Here is a 22396-nt window from a genome sequence, read left to right on the forward strand (position 1 = left end):
TATAGCATGTCAAAAAAGTCATAAAAAGTCATAGTATAATTTGTCAAGAAAAGTCATAGTATAGTATGTCGAAAAAAGTGATAAAAAAGTCATAGTATAGCATGTCAAAAAAAGTCACGAAATGTAATAGTGTAGTATATGGAAAAAAAAAGTCATAGTATAGTATATCAAAACAAAGTCATGAAAAATCATAGTATAGTATATCAAAACAAAGTCATGAAAAATCATAGTATAGTATATCGAAAAAAGTCACAAAAAAGTCAAAGTAAAGAATATCGAAAAGTCATATAAAATCATAGTATAGAATGTCGAAAAAAGTCATAAAAGGTCATAGTATAAGTATGTTGAAAAAAGTAAAAAAAAAAAAAAGTCAAAGTATGTTGAAAAAAGTACAAAAAAGTCATAGTATAGTATGTTGAAATAAGTCATAAAAAAGTCATAGTATAGTATGTCAAAAGAAGTGCTAAAAAAGTCATAGTATAGTGTTTTGAAAAAAGTCATAAAAGGTACAGTATAGAATGTCAAAATAAGTCATAAAAAACTAATAGTATACTATGTCAAAAAAAATCATAAAAAGTCATAGTATAGTATGTAGAAAAAAATGATAAAAAGTCATAGGAGAACATGTCGAAAAAAGTCATAGTATAGTATGTCGAAATAAGTCATCAAAAAGTCGTAGTATAGTGTGTCGAAAAAAGTGCTGAAAAAGTCATAGTATATTATGTCGAAAAAAGTGCTAAAAAAGTCATAATATAGTATGTCGAAAAAAGTGATAAAAGTCATATTATAGTATGCCGCAAAAAGTCACAAAAAAGTCATTATAGTATGGCGAAAAAAGTAAAAAAAAAAAAGTCATAGTATGTCAAAAAGGTCACAAAAAAGTCAGAGTATAGTATGTCAAAAAAGTTACAAAAAAGTCATAGTATAGTATGTCGAAAAAAGTCATAAAAAGTCATAGTATAGTATGCAGAAAACATTGATAAAAGTCATAGTATATGTTGAAAAAAGTCATAGTATAGTATGTTGAAAAAAGTAAAAAAAAAAGTCATACTATAGTATGTTGAAAAAACGTCCCAAAAAAGTCATAGTATAGTATGTTGAAATAAGTCATAAAAAAGTCATAGTATAGTATGTTGAAATAAGTCATAAAAAAGTCATAGTATAGTATGTTGAAATAAGTCATTAAAAAAGTCATAGTATAGTATGTCCAAAAAGGTGCTAAAAAAGTCATACTATAGCATGTCAAAAAGGCTCCACCGCTAGCTTAGCTTAGCACAGATCCTGGAGGTAACCGGTTCCAACTAGCCTAGCTTAGCACAGATCCTGGAGGTAACCGGCTCCATCTAGCCTACTGCTCCGAATAAGTGACAAAATAACGCCAACATGTTCCTATTTACATGTTGTGATTTGTATAGTCACCTGAAGGAGGCTGAAGCAGACCCTCCTCTGCCTCTGCTGGCTGCTGCCCGCTGGCTGCTGCCTCTCTCTCTCTCTCTCTCTTTCTCTTCATCAGTAACGTTGTAGCCTACTCTGGCTCAAATGAATAGCCTACATATGGTCATTGAACTATAACAACCTTATCCACATTGTCGAAATCATTTAAATATTGAGCCATTACATTGAAAATCTTTTAGATAACAGAAGCCTATAATTTCTGTAGCCTACTCCGTAACAACGGACTACCTGGATGCCTTTTTCTCGTTTCTCTCCACACCGCCGTCTTCAAACTTTTTTGTTTTTACCCTTTAGACCGTAACGCGACAGTGTAGCGTTTTTAAGATTTCCACTCCACAAAAGGCACATCCGATAAAATATTTTTTCGTTTTCACCCGCGAGAGTCATCATGTAAACAGGGCCTTAGAATGTCCTCATTTCCACCCAACGCTCATCCGCTGACTTTCCAGCGGACCTGGAGGGACTGGTTCAAACAGGACAGATAAGAAGAGGCATTACAACAATGTTTACGAATATAGCCTACATTGTGCTGGCTGCACAGATTATTCAGACGCAGACTGCTACGATTGACTGACACACACACACACACACACACACACACACACACACACACACACACACACACACACACATGGGTTTAGTTAATGATCAGGCTATAATAAGACCACGTCAGCTATGTAATCGCTGACAACTGGGACACTGTCATAGTGGTTAGTGTAAACCGAGACATTTTAGCGTCCCGACAGGCTTTTGTTGGGACTCGGGACACGCAACTCAGAATCAGGACTTCTGGTCACCCTAACTACTATACTATGGCTTTTTCTACTTTTTTCAACATACTATACTATGACTTTTTTCAGATACAGATATACAGATATACAGAGAGACTGATACAGATATACAGAGACACTGATACAGATATATAGAGACACTGATACAGATATACAGAGACACTGATACAGATATACAGAGACACTGATACAGATATACAGACAGTGTTGGGGAGTAACGGAATACATGTACCGGCATTACGTATTCAGAATACAAATTATGAGTAACTGTATTCCGTTACAGTTACAATTTAAATAGTTGGTATTTAGAATACAGTTAGTTGACATGCGACTTTACATTCTCCTACGTGCTGATGTACTAGCCCCAGAGCCGTTGAAAGACTGACTAGCTCCGTTTGACATGCAAGCTAACGTTAGCTAAAATTAGCTTGCGGTAGCTTAGACTGCGGTTAGATTTTTGTAGTATGCAGTTCGGGACTACAAATACAAAAATCTATCTGCTTGTTTAGGTACACATTTAGCCAGTTGGAACAGAAGAACACACCAGAATAGGCCTGTTTAGTAAGCTGTATGTGATGGCCGCATTCCTACACTTATAAAATGCAATTCAATGTGGAAGTAATCCAAGTATTCAGAATACGTTACTCAGCTTGAGTAACGTAACGGAATACGTTACAAATTACATTTTTGGGCATGTATTCTGTATTCTGTAACGGAATACGTTTTGAAAGTATCCTTCCCAACACTGTATACAGATATACAGAGACACTGATACAAAGACTCCCACAGGGACACAATACGTCTGCATGGGGAACAGAGTTGGAAACAGCCTCTTTAATGAATTTCTACAAAATGTATGTGCTGTTTATAAACTCAGCAAAAAAAGAAACGTCCTCTCACTTTCAACTGCTTTTATTTTCATTTTTATTTTAACTTAACATGCGTAAAACTTTGTATGAACATAACAAAATTCAACTACTAAGAACGAAACTGAACAACGTTTCACAGACATGTGACTAACAGAAATGGAAAAATGTGTCCCTGAACAAAGGATGGTCAAAATCAAAAGTCACAGTCAGTATCTGGTGTGGCCACCAGCTGCATTAAGTACTGCATAGTCCTAGTCCTCCTCATGGACTGCACCAGACTGGCCAGTTCATTAAGTACTGCAGTACATCTCCTCCTCATGTACTGCACCAGACTGGCCAGTTCATTAAGTACTGCAGTACATCTCCTCCTCATGTACTGCACCAGACTGGTCAGTTCATTAAGTACTGCAGTGCATCTCCTCCTCATGTACTGCACCAGCCTGGCCAGTTCATTAAGTACTGCAGTACATCTCCTCTTCATGTACAGTCCCAGGTTTGCCAGTTCTTGCTGTGAGATGTTACCCCACTCTTCCACCAAGGCACCTTAAAGTTCCCGGACATTTCTGGGGGGCATAGTTCTCGCCCTTACCCTCCGATCCAACAGGTCCCAGACATGCTGGGATTGAGATCTGGGCTCTTCGCTGGCCATGGCAGAACAATTTCCACTGGATGCGGAACGGCTCCGGAACGTCGACAGAGTCATTAGGTTTCCATTAAAGTCAGTGTGTGTATTTCCACTGACTGCAGAACGTCTGCGTCCCGACTCCGTCCCAGCTCCAGCGGTCCCAGCCCTCCGGAGCAGATACGCAGAGCTTCTATTTTTGCCGGACGCCGGAGAGCTCCGCAGCAATTCAGCACACGGCAGATAGTGCGGGACAGGAAGTCGAGCACAGAAACAAAATAAAAATCTGGTTAATTTTCAAAGTAAAATCCACCGTGCTCACGGCGGATCATATTTCCCTGCACTACACCTTGAAAACACAGCTCAGAGTAGTTTCCCCTCTACTCCTCTGGATGGAAACTAACTGGTGTTGGTTTTGTGGTTCTATTCTACGTGAATTTGTGAGATCTCGTGGGTCCTCGTGACTACAGCTGTCAGTCATGGCCGCAGCCGTGCCGCAACAAATCCGGACCTGGTGGGTATTGATGGACGGCGGAGCACGCAGCCGTTCCGCAGCGGAGCCGGTCCGCAGACGTTCCGCATCCAGTGGAAATTGCCGGTAACATTCCTGTCTTGCAGGAAATCGCGCACAGAACTAGCGGTATGGCTGGTTATTATCAAGCTGGAGGGTGATGTCAGGACGGGCCTGCAGGAAGGGGACCACATGAGGGAGGGGGAGGTCTTCCCTGTAACGTTCTGCAACTTTTGATTTTGACCTTCCTTTGTTCAGAGACACATTTTTCCATTTGTTAGTCACATGTCTGTGAAATGTTGTTCAGTTTAGTTCTTAGTAGTTGAATTTTGTTATGTTCATACAAAGTTTTACGAATGTTAAGTAAGCTGAAAATAAAAGCAGTTGAAAGTGAGAGGACGTTTCTTTTTTTGCTGAGTATAAATGTAGAGTTTTGGAGCCACCTGGTGGGTTAATAGTGCAACTGCACTTCATACCACTTTCTACTTCTACATTTCAGAGAGAAATATTGTACTTTTTACTCCACTACATTCATCTGTTACAGCTTTAGTTACTAGTTTCTTTAGTTACTCCACTACATTCATCTGTTACAGCTTTAGTTACTAGTTACTTTAGTTACTCCATTACATTCATCTGTTCCAGCTTTAGTTACTAGTTACTTTAGTTACTCCGCTACATTCATCTGTTACAGCTTTAGTTACTAGTTACTTTAGTTACTCCACTACATTCATCTATTACAGCTTTAGTTACTAGTTACTTTAGGTACTCCACTACATTCATCTGTTACAGCTTTAGTTACTAGTTACTTTAGTTACTCCATTACATTCATCCGTTACAGCTTTAGTTACTACTTACTTTAGTTACTCCACTACATTCATCTGTTACAGCTTTAGTTACTAGTTACTTTACACATTAAGATTACTGCACACTAAACACATGTAGTTTATAAAATCTGATGTTTTATTATAAAGTAAACTAGCCGACAATATAACGGCTACAAGTCACGCTGAGATGATTAGACCATTACACACACAACTGTGTGTGTCTGTGTGTGTGTGTCTGTGTGTCTCTGTGTGTGTGTGTGTGTGTGTGTGTGTGTGTGTGTGTGAGTGTGTGTTTGTGTGTGTGTGTGTGTGTGTGTGTGTGAGTGTGTGTTTGTGTGTGTGTGTGTGTGTGTGTGTGTGTGTGTGTGTGTGTGTGTGTGTGTGTGTAGACCATTAACAACTGGTTGGATCCTTTCCACTTTCTACTATGTTTTGATACTTTAACTACATTCTCCTGATGATACGTACACACTTTAACTGAAGTAACATTTTCACTGTAACAGAGTATTTATACAGTGTGGAATTAGTACTTTTACTGCAGTAATCTGAATACTTCTTCCATCGCTGCCCACTAGATAGGGAACTATTTATGGTTTTGCTCTAAAAAGCAGAAATAGTTCACAAAACCTAAATGTTCTTACAGACAGTTTACAGAAGAGGTATTAATAAAGTGGCGTGTGTGAGCGAGTGACTGCCGGGCCTCGACCAATCACACGCAGGCTGAGAGAGGCGACGAGGCCGTAACACGAGGACACAACATGTCTTTCTATTGTTATTATTACTTTGGTCTCTAATGTCCAGCTCTGTCTCCACAGCACTGCAAAGGAAGGTCTGGCTACACCACTGATGCATGGCTGTGTGTGTCTGTCTGTGTGTGTGTGTGTGTGTGTGTGTGTGTGTCTCTGTGTGTATGTGTGTGTTTGGGTGTCTGTGTGTGTGTGTGTCTCTGTGTGTATGTGTCTGTGTGTGTGGGTGTGTGTCTCTGTGTGTATGTGTCTGTGTGTGTGTGTGTGTGTGTGTGTGTGTGTCTCTGTGTGTATGTGTCTGTGTGTGTGTGTGTGTGTGTGTGTGTGTGTGTGTGTGTTGTTGTTGTGGTATGTAAACTGGAGAAGTGGGTCAGAGGTCAGATTTCTAACCCAGGAATTACTGGGTCAGAATGTGTGTGTGTGTGTGTGTGTGTGTGTCTGTGCGCGTGTCTGTGTGTGTCTGTGTGCGTGTGTGTCTGTGTGTGTTTGTGTGTCTGTGTGTGTGTCTGTGTGTGTGTAATCTGACTCTGTTGACTCCGACTGCAGCTGTTCACATCAGAAACTGACACAGATACACAGGTTTCTTTTTTTGTTGGGACCGTCTTTAAAGAGGTGCTATGCAGTTTGGGCCATTTCTTCGCTGTTTCCTCTCTTTTTGCTGGCAGGTTCCTCTATAGAGCCCCTACAGGTTTCTCTATAGAGCCCCCCTACAGGTTTCTCTATAGAGCCCCCCCTACAGGTTTCTCTATAGAGCCCCCCCCCTACAGGTTTCTCTATAGAGCCCCCCTACAGGTTTCTCCCCTACAGGTTTCTCTATAGAACCCCCCCTACAGGTTTCTCTATAGAGCCCCGCTTACAGGTTTCTCTATAGAGCCCCCCTACAGGTTTCTCTATAGAACCCCCCCTACAGGTTTCTCTATAGAGCTACAGGTTTCTCTATAGAGCCCCCCTACAGGTTTCTCCCCTACAGGTTTCTCTGTAGAGTAATCCCCCCCTCCCCTACAGGTTTCTCTCCTACAGGTTTCTCTATAGAGCCCCCCCCTACAGGTTTCTCCCCTACAGGTTTCTCTATAGAGCCCCCCCCCCCCTACAGGTTTCTCTATAGAGCCCCCCACTCTCCCCCCTCCCATCTTCTCCCTCTGGTCATGTGATCATTTGTTTTAAAAGAAGCCGGTGAACGACAGATCCATGTCCACTGAGGTTTTTCTCTCCTGGGTCCGTAACATTAACAGATCCATGTCCACTGAGGTTTTCTCTCCCGTGTCCGTAACATTATTCTGTTTTCCTCTGATGGCCTGAGAACGCTGTCGGAGCAGAAGCAACTAGCGTTTGCCAACATCAAGCTGACAAGAAACTCTGAGGCAGAGAAAGTTTCTGATCAGAGATACTCACAAGTACAACAGCAACAATGCCAGGTCAGCATCGTTCTGTCTCAGTTCTCGCCATTCTGAAAAAGCAGCTCCTATGTTTCCTCGTGTCTGACTCCTCTCTCGGTCAGTCTGCCGTTTCCTCTTCCTCTGTTCCTCCAACAATGCTTTCCTAGCTTTCTACTTCTGTTTAGCCGGCTCAGCCATGACCAGTGCGAGACCTGATATCACGCCATACTTCCTGACGCTAAAGTTGCAAGGGTGATTTTTCACACAGGCGCTAGGGGGGGGAGAGATGACCACCATTCAACCCCAAAGAAGTCCTATAATCGTTCCAATGACTCCGAAGCTGTTCTGTTAAGGTACATTAAGCTAAAATAACTGCATAGTTCCCCTTTAAGATAATATTTACAGTGTGATATTAGTACTGGTACTGCAGTAAAGGATCTAACAGTAGAAATAAGAGAATAATCAGTCTGTAAATGAAGAACATTTATGAATCAAACATCACACTCTGACAGTTAATGTTGAACTGATTTAATGTTTGTGTTGTAAAAAAATAAAAACATCTCTTATTTACATCATATGTACAACCTGAGTCACAACTATTATTAACAATACTTTCCTCTGTTTTCATCCACACAACCCAAAACACAGGCAGGAAACTGAAAGGAAACAGCTGAGTCACTGACAGGAAACAGCTGAGTCACTGACAGGAAACGGCTGAGTCACTGACAGGAAACGGCTGAGTCACTGACAGGAAACAGCTGAGTCACTGACAGGAAACAGCTGAGTCGTGGTCTTCAGGCAGCGCTGCGGTCCAGAGAAGAGACCGACAGTCTTCAGTCCGACACAAACAGGAAGTTGTCAGAAGACCTGAACGGCCTGAAGAGGGTTCACAGAGTCCGGATCCACCTGGAGACCAGAAACACAACATCAACCTGTCTGGTGGACATAAGCCCATAAGCCCCGCCCTCGATGTTAGCCCCATACATATTAGCTCCATCCCTCTATGTTAGCTCCATACATATTAGCTCCATCCCTCTATGATAGCCTCATACATATTAGCTCCACCCCTCTATGTTAGCCTCATACATATTAGCTCCACCCCTCTATGTTAGCCCCATACATATTAGCTCCACCCCTCTATGTTAGCCCCATACATATTAGCTCCACCCCTCTATGTTAGCCCCATACATATTAGCTCCACCCCTCTATGTTAGCCCCCATGCGGGGGGGTAGTGTTACCTCTGTGTATGCGGGGGGAGGGGGGTAGTGTTGTGGCGCTCTCATGAAGAGCCCGTCCTCCTCGTCTTCTGCGTCCTGGGCTCCGTCGTAGTCCAGCAGCAGCGGCTGGCGCAGGTCTCGGTGGATGTCGCTGTAGCTGGGCGGCGCCGAGGGGAACGAGGACCAGCTGCTCAGCGACTCGCCCGCGCTGCTCATGCTGCTGGTACGACTCCCCACGCCGCTGAACGGGACCGTCCCGATGACCAGCGGCAGCTCCACGGCCAGGCGCTCGCTGCCCGGGATGTGCAGCGAGATCTGAGGGACCGGACACAAACGGTAACGTTAAAAAGTTACTCACATCTGGAGTTTGGGTCAAATATTACAACTTTCTGATAAAATGTTCTTTTTTCTCGTAATATTCTCACTCACTCACTCACACACACACACACACACACACACACACACACACACACACACTCACTCTCACACACACACACACACACACACACACACACACACACACACACAGACACACACACACACACACACACACACAGATTCCCTAAAGTGCTCTCTGATTGGTCAGAATCTGTTTCCCTGCTGTGATGTCATCCCGACTCACCATGAGGGCATAGTCCACCCTGATGATGTCACAGCCGAGCAGCGAGGGCTTCAGTTTGGGGACTCTGATGGTCTTTCCCTGCCACATGTCACACATCCCCGAAATAATGTGGTTCCCCCGGACCGCCGAAAGCTTCTGACGGGACTCCTGGAACACAAACAGTTCCCAGATAAGAACCAGACCAGAACCAGATCAGAACCAGACCAGAACCAGAAGAAAAAAGCTGCCTGTAAAACCCAGAGTTAGAGAGTACAGCCACTCTCCACCTCTCTCTCTCTCTCCCTCTCTCTGTCTCTCTCTCCCTCTCTCTCTCTCCCTCTCTCTGTCTCTCTCTGTCTCTCTCTCTCTGTCTCCCTCTCTCAGTCTCTCTCTCCCTCCCTCTCCCTCTCTCTCTCTCCCTCTCCCTCTCTCCCTCTCTCTGTCTCTCTCTGTCTCTCTCTCTCTGTCTCCCTCTCTCAGTCTCTCTCTCCCTCCCTCTCCCTCTCTCTCTGTCTCTCTCTCTCTCCGTCTCCCTCTCTCTCCCTCTCTCTCCCTCTCTCTCTCTCTCTCTCTCTCTCTCTCTCTCTCTCTCTCTCCCTCCCTCCCTCCCTCCGTCTCTCTCTCTCTCTCTATCCCTCTCTCCCTCCCCCCCTCCCTCACCTTGGTGCGTCCGTCGGCGAAGTACGAGTGTTTGGCGATGATGGCGGCTTTGGGAACCACGATGCGGGAGCAGGTGTTCTCGAACTTGGCGTGGATGCAGATGTCTTCTCCCTGGCAGAAGCCCTTCCTGTCGATCTGAGCGCTGATGGACACCTGGCCGTCCGGGATGAACATGCAGGTAACCTTCTTCTGATTGGCCGCTGCCGCCGGAGCCTGAGGACACCACAGCCAGCGTTAGTATCTCTATAATAATCAGGATCCACACGCTTGCTTATTTTAGGGCTGTCAATAGACCAAAAATTAAAAAAAGATTCAAAAATTGTTAAAAAAAAAAAAAAAAAAAAAAAGTCAAAACTGACTGGAAAAGACAGAATATTTTGTTGTTGAAAACAGTAAATTAATGGCACTTATTTACTATTTTTACAGCATTAAAATCTCTACAATAATCAGCCGACATGATTCACAAGTTGGTTAATTTTAGGGCTGTCGATCCAGTGAAATATTTAATCACAATTAATTGCATCATTCTCGCGATCAATCTCACATTTTTGTGTTTATGTGTTACAAATGTACATACTGTAATTACACTTATATATAACCATATCCTACTGCTCTTCATACTATTCATCCTGCACATACACTTACTCTCACTACTCTTGTTACTACAGCTGTACATACTGTACATATCTGTCTATATGGTTCATACTGAATATCCATATTTATTCTGTTTTTCTTACTTTATATTCTGTTAATACGCTGCATATATCTATATGATTTTTACTACTACTATAATGTTACTGCTGCTACATTGCACATATGTTTACATGTTGTTCATTCATTGTTCATATTACATAGCCATATTTATTCTGATCTTATGAGGTAACTGCTAATACACTACACATATTTATATTTATATTACTCTAAACCACCTTCTGTTAACCAACTGTATACTACTGTCTACCTTATATCTCTTGTCCTGTCTATACTTTGTATATCACATTGCACTTTTCTGCTATTTTTGCAGTACTGGTTGGACGCAAACTGCATTTCATTGTCTTTGTACTTGTACTCTGCACAATGACAATAAAGTTGAATCTAATGTAATGTAATTTAGAGGAACATGTTCCCAGTGTTTAAAGCCGAGGTGCCCAAATTCTTTCATATGAAGGGCCAAAATGTATCTGGATGGAAGGCCACGGGCCAAAAATAAATGTTGATGTTGAAGAATACCGTAATTCTTGCCATTCTCCGTAGGTAAAACGTACGTATGTAATTTAAATGGGAAGTTTACCAGCACGGTGCATTACACTGCCGTTAAACTCAGATTACGTACTTTTTAACTGCACAAAATGTACGTTTCATAGTCATTACTTTTAAAATAAGAGGAGAATAAGCATGAGCATGTCAAATCCATGGCGGGCCAAAACAAAGAGAGCACGGGCCAAACTTGGCCGGCGGGCCCCAAATTGGGCGGCCTTGGTTTAAAGGGACGTTTAAACATTTCATCTCAGTGTGAGTCTTCAGTGAGTTTTGCTGTCATTTAGGGCCACACTGGTTTCTCTCCTCTCCGTTGATCCGTTCCACAGACAGTTCAGAAAGCTCTTTTGTCAATAAAGTAAAATAGAAATAAAATAGTTTGCCGACAGTGCCGAGTGCAGCCCGTCTAGCAGCTGAGCAGACAGAGAGCAGAGAGGGCGACTCAGCAGTCTGCTAACTTGTTGCTCTCTCTACCGATATCAGCTGCTCTGTTTCAGGCTACCAAACGTGCACGCAGGCTGGAATTCACCGTGCCGTTTTATCAGGATAAAGCTATAAACAGAAGGAAGCTCTGCTAGCTGCTGGGCTAATGTGCAATAACACATATAAACACTGCAGCTTTTTTTGTGACGAGCTCAGACTGGCGGTAGGCATCAGATGACCGTGGTATTGCGGTAATGCGGTAACCGTCCCAGCCCTAGTCCCTCCGTCTCTTTTCTTTCTCTCTTTCTCTGGGAAATGAAGCTGCCTTCAAGTGCGCTCGGAAATGTCCAGATCTATAACCCATCTGACCAGTAGGGGAGATGGCGTGGGTGCGTGGGTGTGGCCGCCCCAGGGCCCCGTGCCAATTAGGAGCCCCTCAAACGCCGCCGATCTTGCATCACTTGATGAGAACGGGGCCCAAAGTGACACGTTGCAGATTATTAGCTGAAAGAAGCTAATTACTGCATATGATCTAATCTAATCCAGCTCTTCCTAACCCTAAACATATATATATATATATATATAAAATAGTACCATGTCAGTTATATAGTCTGGCACTGATTGAGAGCTCTTGGCCTGTTCAGCACCACGGACAGCGACAGCTGTTCAGCACCATCTCTGGCCATCAGCTGTCGCTGTCCGTGGTGCTGAAACATTTTTTTGCTTAGGCGTCTGCCTAAGCAACACGCGCCTGCCGCCTTAAAGGACAATTCCGGCACAAAACTAACCTAGGGGTTAATAACAGATGTGATGATTTCATGCTAATCTGATGAGTTTGGAGCTTGAAACAAGCTAGCGCGGACCGCTGGTTAGCTTACAACGCTAGTATTCAGGGACCAGGGACAGTAAAAACTAATCACTATTTATACCAATAAAAAGACTCTAAAATATCTCCAGACTCCAACGGTAACAGAATGAGGGTCCCTAAATTCTTCGTATACAGGCATCTCCCTCTCCCCCACTCTTTCTCCCCCCCCCCTCTCTCTCTCTCTCTCTCTCTCTCTCTCTCTGTCTCTCTATCTCTCTCTCCCCTCTCTCCCTCTCTCCCCTCTCTCTCTCCCCCCACCTGTCTCTCTCTCTCTCCCCCCCCTCTTTCTCTCTCTCTCTCCCCCCACCTGTCTCTCTCTCTCTCCCCTCTCTCCCTCTCTCTCTCTCTTTCCCTCTCTGTCTCTCTCTCCCCCCCTCTCTCTCTCTCCCTCTCTCTCGCCCTCTCTGTCTCCCCCCCTCTCTCTCCCTCTCTGTCTCCCCCCCCCTCTCTCTCCCTCTCTGTCTCTCTCTCTCTCTCCCTCTCTCTCTCTCCCCTCTCTAGGTGCCTCTATTTGGAGAAACTAGACATGGACTCTTGGCTTGGTTAGTTGGTGGGTTTCCCGGCTAGGCCCCACCTTCACCAAAACTATTCTGGTACAAACATTTACTGGCCATGTGGCAGACAGCCACATGATATAGATAGATATAATGTATTAATTATATATTATTATTCAAATTTAATATTTAGTGTTTCATGAATAATTGTTAAATGTAGTATATGAGTCTGTAGTCCCCCCCCCACCTTAACTATCTATAACTATTAATCCCTGAACCCGTTATTATCCCGTTGACGTTGCCAGCCCTAATCCATACAGACTAAAGTGTGAAAGTGGCGGTGAGTTCAGGTACCAGCAGGTCGGGTCGGTTGACGTCCAGCGGCTCCTCCACCTCAAACTCCCTCTCACACTGCAAGGCATTCTGGGAAGGCCTGTCCAGCACCGCCCGCACGTAGTAACGGACGTGGCCGAACTTCCCTTTGTAGGACGACACCAGACGCCTGAAACCAGACCAGAAGACACGGCCATCAGTAATAATCACAGGCTGGTGTGTGTGTGTCTCTGCGTGTCTGTGTGTGTGTGTGTGTGTGCGTGTGTGTGTCTGTCTGTCTGTGTATGTGTGTGTGTGTGTGTGTGTGTGTGTGTGTCTGTGTGCGTGTGTGTGTATGTCTGTGTGTGTGTGTGCGTGCGTGCGTGTGTGTGTCTCTGTGTGTCTGTGTGTGTGTGTGTGTGTGTGTGTGTGTGTGTGTGTGTGTGTGTGTCTGTCTGTGTGTGTGTCTCACCCGGCTGCAGGAAGCTCGAAACCAAACTGGAAGTTGTACGTTTGATCAGACGGCAACAGGAAGAAACCTTCTGGATCTGAGGACACAGACAGTTAATGAGAGACAGACAGGCAGGCAGACAGACAGACACGCAGGCAGAGAGAGAGACAGACAGACAGACAGACAGAGAGAGACAGACAGACAGACAGACTGACAGACAATGAATGACAGACAGACTGACAGAGAGAGAGAGAGAGACAGACTGACAGACAGACAGACAGACAGACAGACAGAGAGAGAACGACAGACAGGTAAACAGACAGACAGAGAGAGAGACAGACAGACAGACAGACAGACAGAGAGAGAGACAGGCTTTAACACCAACCTCTGCTGAGCTGCTCCTCTAGCCGCAGATCCTCTTCGTACTTCAGGTACTCCACTTCCTGGCTGCGGTTCTTGCGGTTCTTCCCGCAGCGGTGGTCCACGCGTGCGCAGCCGGCCGCGGAGACCCTGAGGCCGGCCAGCCGGCAGGGCAGAGCCGCCTGGAGCTGCACGGAGCCGGACAGCTTCTCCCCGCTGCTGTAGAAGCTCCGGCCGGGATCCGAGAACAGCAGCTGGAACACTTTGAGCTTGTTGTTCCCAGGAGACAGAACCATGGCGGCGGGAAATAAATCGTTAATAAAGTTAACTTTAATCAAATAAAAAACCGTGTTTTCTGTGTCAGTCACAGTTTAAAGTCCAGAGATGTGATATTAATCGTTTATAAACAAATTAATTCAAATAAAAAGCCGTTATCGTCGATAGTTTCTGTGTCTGTCGCAGTTTTAGGTCCAAAGATGGAGACGAATATATGAAAACAATAGTGAAATTAAAACGTTATAAACGGATTAATTCAAATTAAAAGCCGTTGGAGCCGTTGGTTTCTCTGTCAGTTACAGTTTAAAGTCCAGAGATGGAGAAATTAAACGTTAATTCGATTAAAAAATACACTTTAATTAAGTTTAATTAAATATGTAGCTGTTACCGTCGTTCGTTTCTGTGTCAGTGCCGGTTTTAGGTCAGTTTTATACCTGGAGAGAGCGTCCCGGTGTCTCGTTACTTCTCACCGAGCAGTGCGTGCACTGCGTGCTGACCGTGTGGACACACACAGCCTCTGGCCCCACGGAGCGCTCTGATTGGTTGGCGCGGGCTGTTGGCGAATGCAGCCAATCAGAGCGCAGAGAGGACGCGTGGGCAGCTCGTGTAGCGGGTGGGCGGGGCCTGTGGCTGGCTGGCCATAAATATGAGGCAGAGTTGAAAGAGTAGAGTCATCAGAGTGAGAATAGAAACAGATCTGGTGTCCCCAAAAACAATAACAACTGCTGCACTCTGAATTATCATTCATATTATATCTATTATATTCATTCATATCTGTTCATAGTGGCCAGAATCACTCATTAAAAGGCATGTTGCTCTGTTAAAAGTCACCTTTACATGACAAACTGTCTTCAACACATGTCTGTGTGTGTGTGTGTGTGTGTGCATGTCTGTGTGCGCGTGTGTGTGTCTGTGTGCATGTGTGTGTGTGTGTGTGCGTGTGTGTGTGTGTGTGTGTGTGCGTGCGTGTGTGCGCGTGTGTGTGCGCGTGTGTGTGGGTCTGTGTGTCTAAAAAATAACAACAGAGATTTTTAGAAGAATTTTATAAAACAGCATTTACACACCGATGCTTTTAAATTAACATTTATTATGTACATGTCTGATCATTAATGAATATAAACAGACAGACAGGCAGACAGACAGACAGACAGGCAGGCAGAGAGACAGACAGACAGACAGGCAGAGACAGAGAGGCAGACAGGAAGACAGACAGACAGACAGACAGACAGGCAGACAGACAGAGAGACAGACAGAGAGACAGACAGACAGGCAGAGACAGAGAGGCAGACAGGAAGACAGACAGACAGACAGGCAGAGAGACAGACAGGCAGGCAGACAGACAGACAGACAGACAGACAGACAGGTGGGATTTACTTCAACAGAGACCAAAAACCTTGGCGGGAAAACACGGTGAAAAAACACGCAAACATGTCGTAAGAGAAATCAGTTCTAGTTTGTAACATCTGCTAACACTAACCTCCAGAATCAGATTATTTAATATTTATTAATTAATATTCAATATCCCAGAAACATGAACGTCCAAAAAAAAGAGTGACAAAAAAGTGGAAAAAACGCAGCTAAAAAAATGCATTTCTCTGAAATGAAGAATGTGTGTAGAAGGAGGTCTGGTGAGGACGACCACGGTAACGTCACGGAGAGAAGACGGCCAACGGCTGACCTGTAGGAGCCAGTGATGTCATCTGCTCAACTTCTCATCAAACCTGCAGACAGACAGGCAGGCAGGCAGGAAGGCAGACAGACAGACAGGAAGGCAGGCAGACAGGCAGACAGGCAGACAGGAAGGCAGGCAGACAGGCAGACAGGCAGACAGAAAGGTCAGTTTAGAGTCACTAAAAGTTCTGTTGTTGCTGCTGACAGACTCAGATTATTATTCTAAGTGTCTGACAACATTATGGGATGGATCCCTACAGAGATAGACCTTTTAGTTAAAGAGGAAGATCCTTTTAGTTTCAAACAGCCCCGAAATCACCATTACCAAACTACACCAAACTCCATGTAAATAATCAGTACTTTTATCATCGTAAAACACACTACATTCAAAGTGGACAGAAACTAAATCAAACTATCAAAACCGTCTTGGTTCATCTTTCCACTGTTCCAACAATCACCACTCTGGTTTGGTTGAAATAAACCCTTAATTCACCCATTTACATGTGGAGATATGCTGGCTCTATACACACTAAAAGTACTGATTATTTACATGGAGTCTGGTGGAAATATGCTGGCTCTATACACGCTAAAAGTCCTGATTATTTACATGGAGTCTGGTGGAAATATGCTGGCTCTATACACACTAAAAGTACTGATTATTTACATGGAGTCTGGTGGAAATATGCTGGCTCTATACACGTTAAAAGTCCTGATTGTTTACATGGAGTCTGGTGGGTTTGGTGATGGGGATTTCGGGGCTGTTTGTGAGATGGTGTCTGAGGGGTCTTACTGGCATATGGCGTCGGGGATCTGAAGTCTTTCTGTGGGAACAAACTGAGACAACTCCTGCAGAGTCTGGACGAACTGAATCTTCCTGCTGAACTTCTCACTGTGGACAGACAGACAGGTTAGAGAGACAGACAGACAGGTTAGAGAGACAGACAGACAGACAGACAGACAAGTTAGACAGACAGACAGACAGACAGGTTAGAGAGACAGACAGACAGGTTAGAGAGACAGGTTAGACAGACAGGTTAGAGAGACAGACAAACAGGTTAGAGAAACAGACAGACAGACAGACAGGTTAGAGAAACAGACAGACAGGTAACACCGGTTAGAGAGACAGACAGACAGGTTAGAGAAACAGACAGACAGACAGACAGACAGGTTAGAGAAACAGACAGACAGGTTAGAGAGACAGACAGACAGGTTAGAGAGACAGACAGACAGGTTAGAGACAGACAGACAAACAGACAGGTTAGAGAGACAGACAGACAGGTTAGAGAGACAGACAGACAAACAAACAGACAGACAGACAGGTTAGAGAGACAGGCAGACAGACAGACAGACAGGTTAGACAGATAGACAGACAGGTGAGAGAGACAGACAGACACAGAGAGAGAGAGAGAGAGAGAGAGAGAGAGAGAGAGAGAGAGAGAGAGACATGGACAGACAGGTCAGAGAAAGAGAGACAGACAGACAGTTAGGAATGTTATGCTGCATCGGCATTCTGTAAGAAATCTGTGTGTGTGTGTGTCTGGGTGTCTTTGTGTGTGTGTGTGTGTGTGTGTGTGTATATATATGTGTGTGTGTGTGTGTGTGTGTGTGTGTGTGTGTGTGTGTGTGTGTGTGTGTGTGTATATATATGTGTGTTGTGTGTGTGTGTGTGTGTGTGTGTGTGTGTGTGTGTGTGTATATGTGTGTGTGTGTGTGTGTGTGTGTGTGTGTGTGTGTGTGTGTGTGTGTGTGTACAGACCTGATGAAGGGTTTGACCAGGGTGAGCAGAGCTTTGATGTACCAGGCCGGATGGACAACCAGCAGACCTTTCAGGTCCTTTTTCAGCCTGAAAACACACACACACACACACACACACACACACACACACACACACACACACACACACACACACACACACACACACTGAGGGTTAGGGTTACAGAATGTTACCTATAGTTGATCCTGTCTGTCTGTCTGTCTGTCTGTTTGATGTTGCCTTTCTTTAAATAACTGTTCATTTCTTATACATTGTTGACACTGTATGACAATCTATATAAGCATATAAAGAGAAATTCCTATTGTATCTGCTTTTATATATTTAACTGTTTTAACTGCTCTTTAATGTTTAATTTCTAACTGTACGTACGCACCTCCGTTAACCGTACGTCCACACCGCCGTTAACCGTACGTCCACACCGCCGTTAACCGTACGTACACACCGCCGTTAACCGTACGTACACACCGCCGTTAACCGTACGTACACACCGCCGTTAACCGTACGTCCACACCGCCGTTAACCGTACGTCCACACCTCCGTTAACCGTACGTACACACCGCCGTTAACCGTACGTCCACACCGCCGTTAACCGTACGTCCACACCGCCGTTAACCGTACGTCCACACCGCCGTTAACCGTACGTCCACACCGCCGTTAACCGTACGTACACACCTCCGTTAACCGTACGTACACACCTCCGTTAACCGTACGTACGCACCTCGGTTAACCGTACGTACGCACCTCCGTTAACCGTACGTACGCACCACCGTTAACCGTACGTACGCACCTCCGTTAACCGTACGTACGCACCTCCGTTAACCGTACGTACACACCTCCGTTAACCGTACGTACACACCGCCGCTAACCGTACGTACACACCGCCGTTAACCGTACGTCCGCACCGCCGTTAACCGTACGTACGCACCTCCGTTAACCGTACGTACGCACCTCCGTTAACCGTACGTACGCACCTCCGTTAACCGTACGTACACACCGCCGCTAACCGTACGTACACACCGCCGTTAACCGTACGTCCGCACCGCCGTTAACCGTACGTACGCACCTCCGTTAACCGCACGTCCACACCGCCGTTAACCGCACGTCCACACCGCCGTTAACCGTACGTACACACCTCCGTTAACCGTACGTACACACCTCCGTTAACCGTACGTCCACACCGCCGTTAACCGTACGTCCACACCGCCGTTCACCGTACGTACACACCTCCGTTAACCGTACGTACACACCTCCGTTAACCGTACGTACACACCTCCGTTAACCGTACGTTCACACCGCCGTTAACCGTACGTACACACCGCCGTTAACCGTACGTACACACCTCCGTTAACCGTACGTACACACTTCCGTTAACCGTACGTACACACCTCCGTTAACCGTACGTACACACCTCCGTTAACCGTACGTACACACCTCCGTTAACCGTACGTACACACCTCCGTTAACCGTACGTACACACCTCCGTTAACCGTACGTACACACCACCGCCGACTTGAGCTGCAAAGAAGCTCTGGCCGCCCGGTCGAGGACGCTGGTCAGAAAGTCCGGGGAAGCTGTTTGAGGCTTTGGCCGCTCTGACGTAGCAGCATTCTATGTTCATCATGGAAAAAGATCAAGCAGCCACTGCACGGCCAATACACTGACACTAGAAACCTTTTATAAATGACATATATAATGACAGAATGTGTATTGGTTGTTGGTAGCAGCGGTGTCTGTTAGCAGTTAGCTCGCTCGTTAGCCGCTGAACCGCAGCAGCGTGCAGGCAGAGCGAGCAGCCGCCAGCTGTTGATCCGTGCAGGACTTCACCGTGAGCGGACTGTTTAGAGACCATGTGACCGGCAGCTAACGTTAACTGGTCCCTATACGCAAATATCATAAATGATAGGGAACCCAGCAACGGCCATGATGAGCTTCTCCTCCTTTTTCTCTGAACTAATGTTTTGGTAGGAACCAAAGTTTACATCGTATGTTTCTCTGGAATCAGCCAGCGTGAAGGACGTCTATATTCTGATTGGTTGCCACTGAATCGCGTCATAGCTCATTACCATAAAGTTGACCTACTTTCAACTTTCTGATTGACGCTCTGGTCGCTCAAAACGCCCAAAACGTGACGCCGACTGTTGCTGAAATGTGCTCTACAAATAAAGCTGCTTGCCTTGCCTGTCTGTCTGTCTGCCTGCCTGTCTGCCTGTCTCTCTGTCTGTCTGTCTGCAGCGTACCTCCTATCCAAGGACGTGTAGCACTGGTGCAGCCAGCGGATGGACGGCAGCTTGTTTCTGGGCGCCATGGCACACAGGTAGACCAGCAGGTAGTTCTCTGATACCATCAGGTCCAAGGTCCCCACAATGTACCTGAAACACACACACACACACACACACACACACACACACACACACACACACAGACACAGAGACACAAACACACACACACACACACACACACACACAGATACATACACACACACAGAGACACACACACACACACACAGAGACACACACACACACACACACACACAGACACAGAGACACAAACACACACACACACACACACACACACACACACAGACACACACAGACACAAACACACACACACACAAACACACACACACACACAGAGACACAAACACACACACACACACACACACACACACACACACACACACACACACACACACACACACACACACACACACACACACACACACACACACACACACACACACACACACACATACACAGACACACACACACACAAACACACACACACACAAACACACACACACACACATACACATACACACAGACACAAACACACACACACACACACACACACACACACACACAGACACACACACACACACACACATATACACACAGACACACACACACACAAACACACACACACACACAAACACACACACACACACATACACACAGACACAAACACACACACACACACACACACACACACACAGACACAAACACACACACACATTTTATTTCAGGTGTATTTATCGGGGAACATAAAAATACATAAAAGTAAAATGTGCCAGAATTAGTCTGGAGGCCATTTTACATCCGCTGTCCCTGGACTGGTGCTAATCTGTGTGTGTGTGTGTGTGTGTATGTGTGTGTGTGTGTGTGTGTGTGTGTGTGTGTGTGTGTGTGTGTGTAATCTCACCTGAACAGGTTGTCCATGACGTACTCGTAGTTGTCCACCGTGCTCTCCGGCAGGTAGCAGGAAGTGAAGAGGATGACAGCATTCATCTCATCGCCACAGTAACCTGACAGCCAATCAGACGTAGAGAAGAGGAGTCACAGACTGATTTCAGGTGCCACGAAATAAAAGGACTCTTTCGTTTGGGCAGAAATTGTGTTGAAACGAGCGTTAAAGGGTGAAAAAACAAAAACTTGCGTGTGTGTGTGTGTGTGTATGTATGTGTGTGTGTGTGTGTCTGTCTGTGCGTGTGTGTGTGTGTGTGTATGTATGTGTGTGTGTGTGTGTCTGTCTGTGTGTGTGTGTGTGTGTGTTGACACAGGGCGTGTGTGATGCGTCAGTGCAGTAGTACTGGGATAGTAGTGCCTGTAGTTTAACAGTTTAGTAGTTATTGCATGCTGCATGCTGCTTCTGCTTGCTACATTCTGCTTACAGCTACTGCCACCGACTATTCCCCTTGTGCAAGGGCAAAAAGAGGAGCCGAGTGCGTAAGTCTCTTCCTGTCGCTACACAGCCTCTCCACCGCCAAGACTCCTACAGTGCCTCCTCGCGGCCACACACGGTAACTGGGCCCTAACGGACAGGCTGAACTGTAGGGGATCTCGGAGCAGCAGTGGGCCCCAGAGGTGCGATGTGCAGGCCCACCAAGCAGTGACCACGCCCTGGCACCCGCCAACCACTGCCCCAACTATGGGCAAATAGTCCCACTGCCTTGTGGGGTAGCCTATAGAGGCAAAGGCTAAGGGAGCACACCCTGAAAAAAAGGACGCAAGACCTCAACGGCGGAACAGGCGGAGGATGATGGCTGACTTAAGTGGAGCATCACAACAGTTGGGAAGGTGGATGAAGGCTGCAGCAGTGCTGGGTCCCCAGTCGTCTTGGTGTCCATGCCACTGGATCCTGACCCGGACCTGTCAAGGACATGGTGGGAGTGTAGTCTGCGCACCCACACCCTCACCTTAATCCTTAACTATGTGCAAGCTCCTTGCCCCCCGCTCACAAGTCCTGTGGCGATGTGGAATGGTGGTGGGCACATGCCAAGGATGTGGCTGGGAGCGTCTAACCAAACCATGCACACAGGCGGCAATGGAGTGATGGTCGCTAGGACTGCGGGATGGAGCAGCGCGTCTTTTCGGCAGCTTCCATTGTGACTGAGCAGCCCCACACTGCTCAAGGACCTTGAAAAGGTGGTCCAGAAATGGTCTGCTCCCCACACTCCGGACGGTAAGCCGCAACCGTCGGAGCATCCCCCCTTTGCGGTCGAAAAATCAAAGTGAAAAATAAGCTAAGCATTGCTTCCTGGAATTTTTGCACACTGCTGGACTTGGCCGTAACTCCTGACAGGCCCTACCGCAGGACAGCACTGGTGGCCCTGGAGCTCGCAAGATACAACATCGACATAGCAGCTCTCAGCGAGACCAGACTACATGGGGAGGACTCCCTGACACAGGTTGGTGCTGGGTACACCTTCTTCTGGAAGGGGGTCCCCGAAGGCACTCGCTGTAACCATGGAGTTGGCTTTGCTGTGAAGTCTAAACTGCTGCAGCGCTTTCCTGAATCCCCCATCGGCATCAATGAAAGACTGATGACATGGCGCAGCCCC

The 22396-nt window shown here is 45.9% G+C and overlaps 2 protein-coding genes across 3 annotated transcripts in view; both read right to left on the reverse strand.

Annotated features, from left to right (window-relative positions):
- Window positions 1-7706: 7706 nt before the first annotated feature.
- On the reverse strand, window positions 7707-14539 carry LOC116058377 (thioredoxin-interacting protein-like). 2 transcript variants are annotated; one of them, XM_031311212.2, is made up of 8 exons: window positions 14265-14539; window positions 13864-14184; window positions 13500-13575; window positions 13070-13217; window positions 9674-9886; window positions 9035-9181; window positions 8434-8727; window positions 7707-8100 (listed from the first exon to the last, which is right to left on the reverse strand). In XM_031311212.2, exons 2-8 carry the CDS (start codon window positions 14132-14134, stop codon window positions 8053-8055), a joined length of 1197 nt encoding a protein of 398 aa, XP_031167072.1. In that variant the 5' UTR covers window positions 14135-14184; window positions 14265-14539; the 3' UTR covers window positions 7707-8052. The 2 variants fall into 2 exon arrangements, with proteins under 2 accessions (XP_031167072.1, XP_031167071.1); XM_031311211.2 differs by having other exon boundaries at window positions 13864-14539.
- Window positions 14540-15704: 1165 nt separating this feature from the next.
- The window catches only part of bnipl (BCL2 interacting protein like), a 20416-nt gene continuing 13724 nt past the window's right edge, over window positions 15705-22396 (reverse strand). The window contains exons 6-10 of the mRNA XM_031311214.2: window positions 20758-20860; window positions 19797-19928; window positions 17542-17628; window positions 16576-16674; window positions 15705-15835 (exon numbers count right to left, since the gene is read on the reverse strand). Of these exons, the coding sequence (XP_031167074.1) occupies window positions 15811-15835; window positions 16576-16674; window positions 17542-17628; window positions 19797-19928; window positions 20758-20860 (446 nt within the window). The 3' untranslated portion in view covers window positions 15705-15810. The remainder of the gene's footprint in view (window positions 15836-16575; window positions 16675-17541; window positions 17629-19796; window positions 19929-20757; window positions 20861-22396) is intronic.

Source organism: Sander lucioperca, chromosome 10 (genome assembly GCF_008315115.2).
Source record: "Sander lucioperca isolate FBNREF2018 chromosome 10, SLUC_FBN_1.2, whole genome shotgun sequence".
Classification (NCBI taxonomy): Eukaryota; Metazoa; Chordata; class Actinopteri; order Perciformes; family Percidae; genus Sander; species Sander lucioperca.

Coding starts and splice junctions, on each gene's coding strand:
- LOC116058377 (XM_031311212.2), bottom strand. CDS start 14,134: ATGGTTCTGTCTCCTGGGAACAACAAGCTCAAAGTGTTCCAGCTGCTG. Junction 9,182..9,673: donor TCGCCGACGGACGCACCAAG/GTGAGGGAGGGG, acceptor TTTGTGTTCCAG/GAGTCCCGTCAGAAGCTTTC. Junction 8,728..9,034: donor GGGTGGACTATGCCCTCATG/GTGAGTCGGGAT, acceptor CCGGTCCCTCAG/ATCTCGCTGCACATCCCGGG.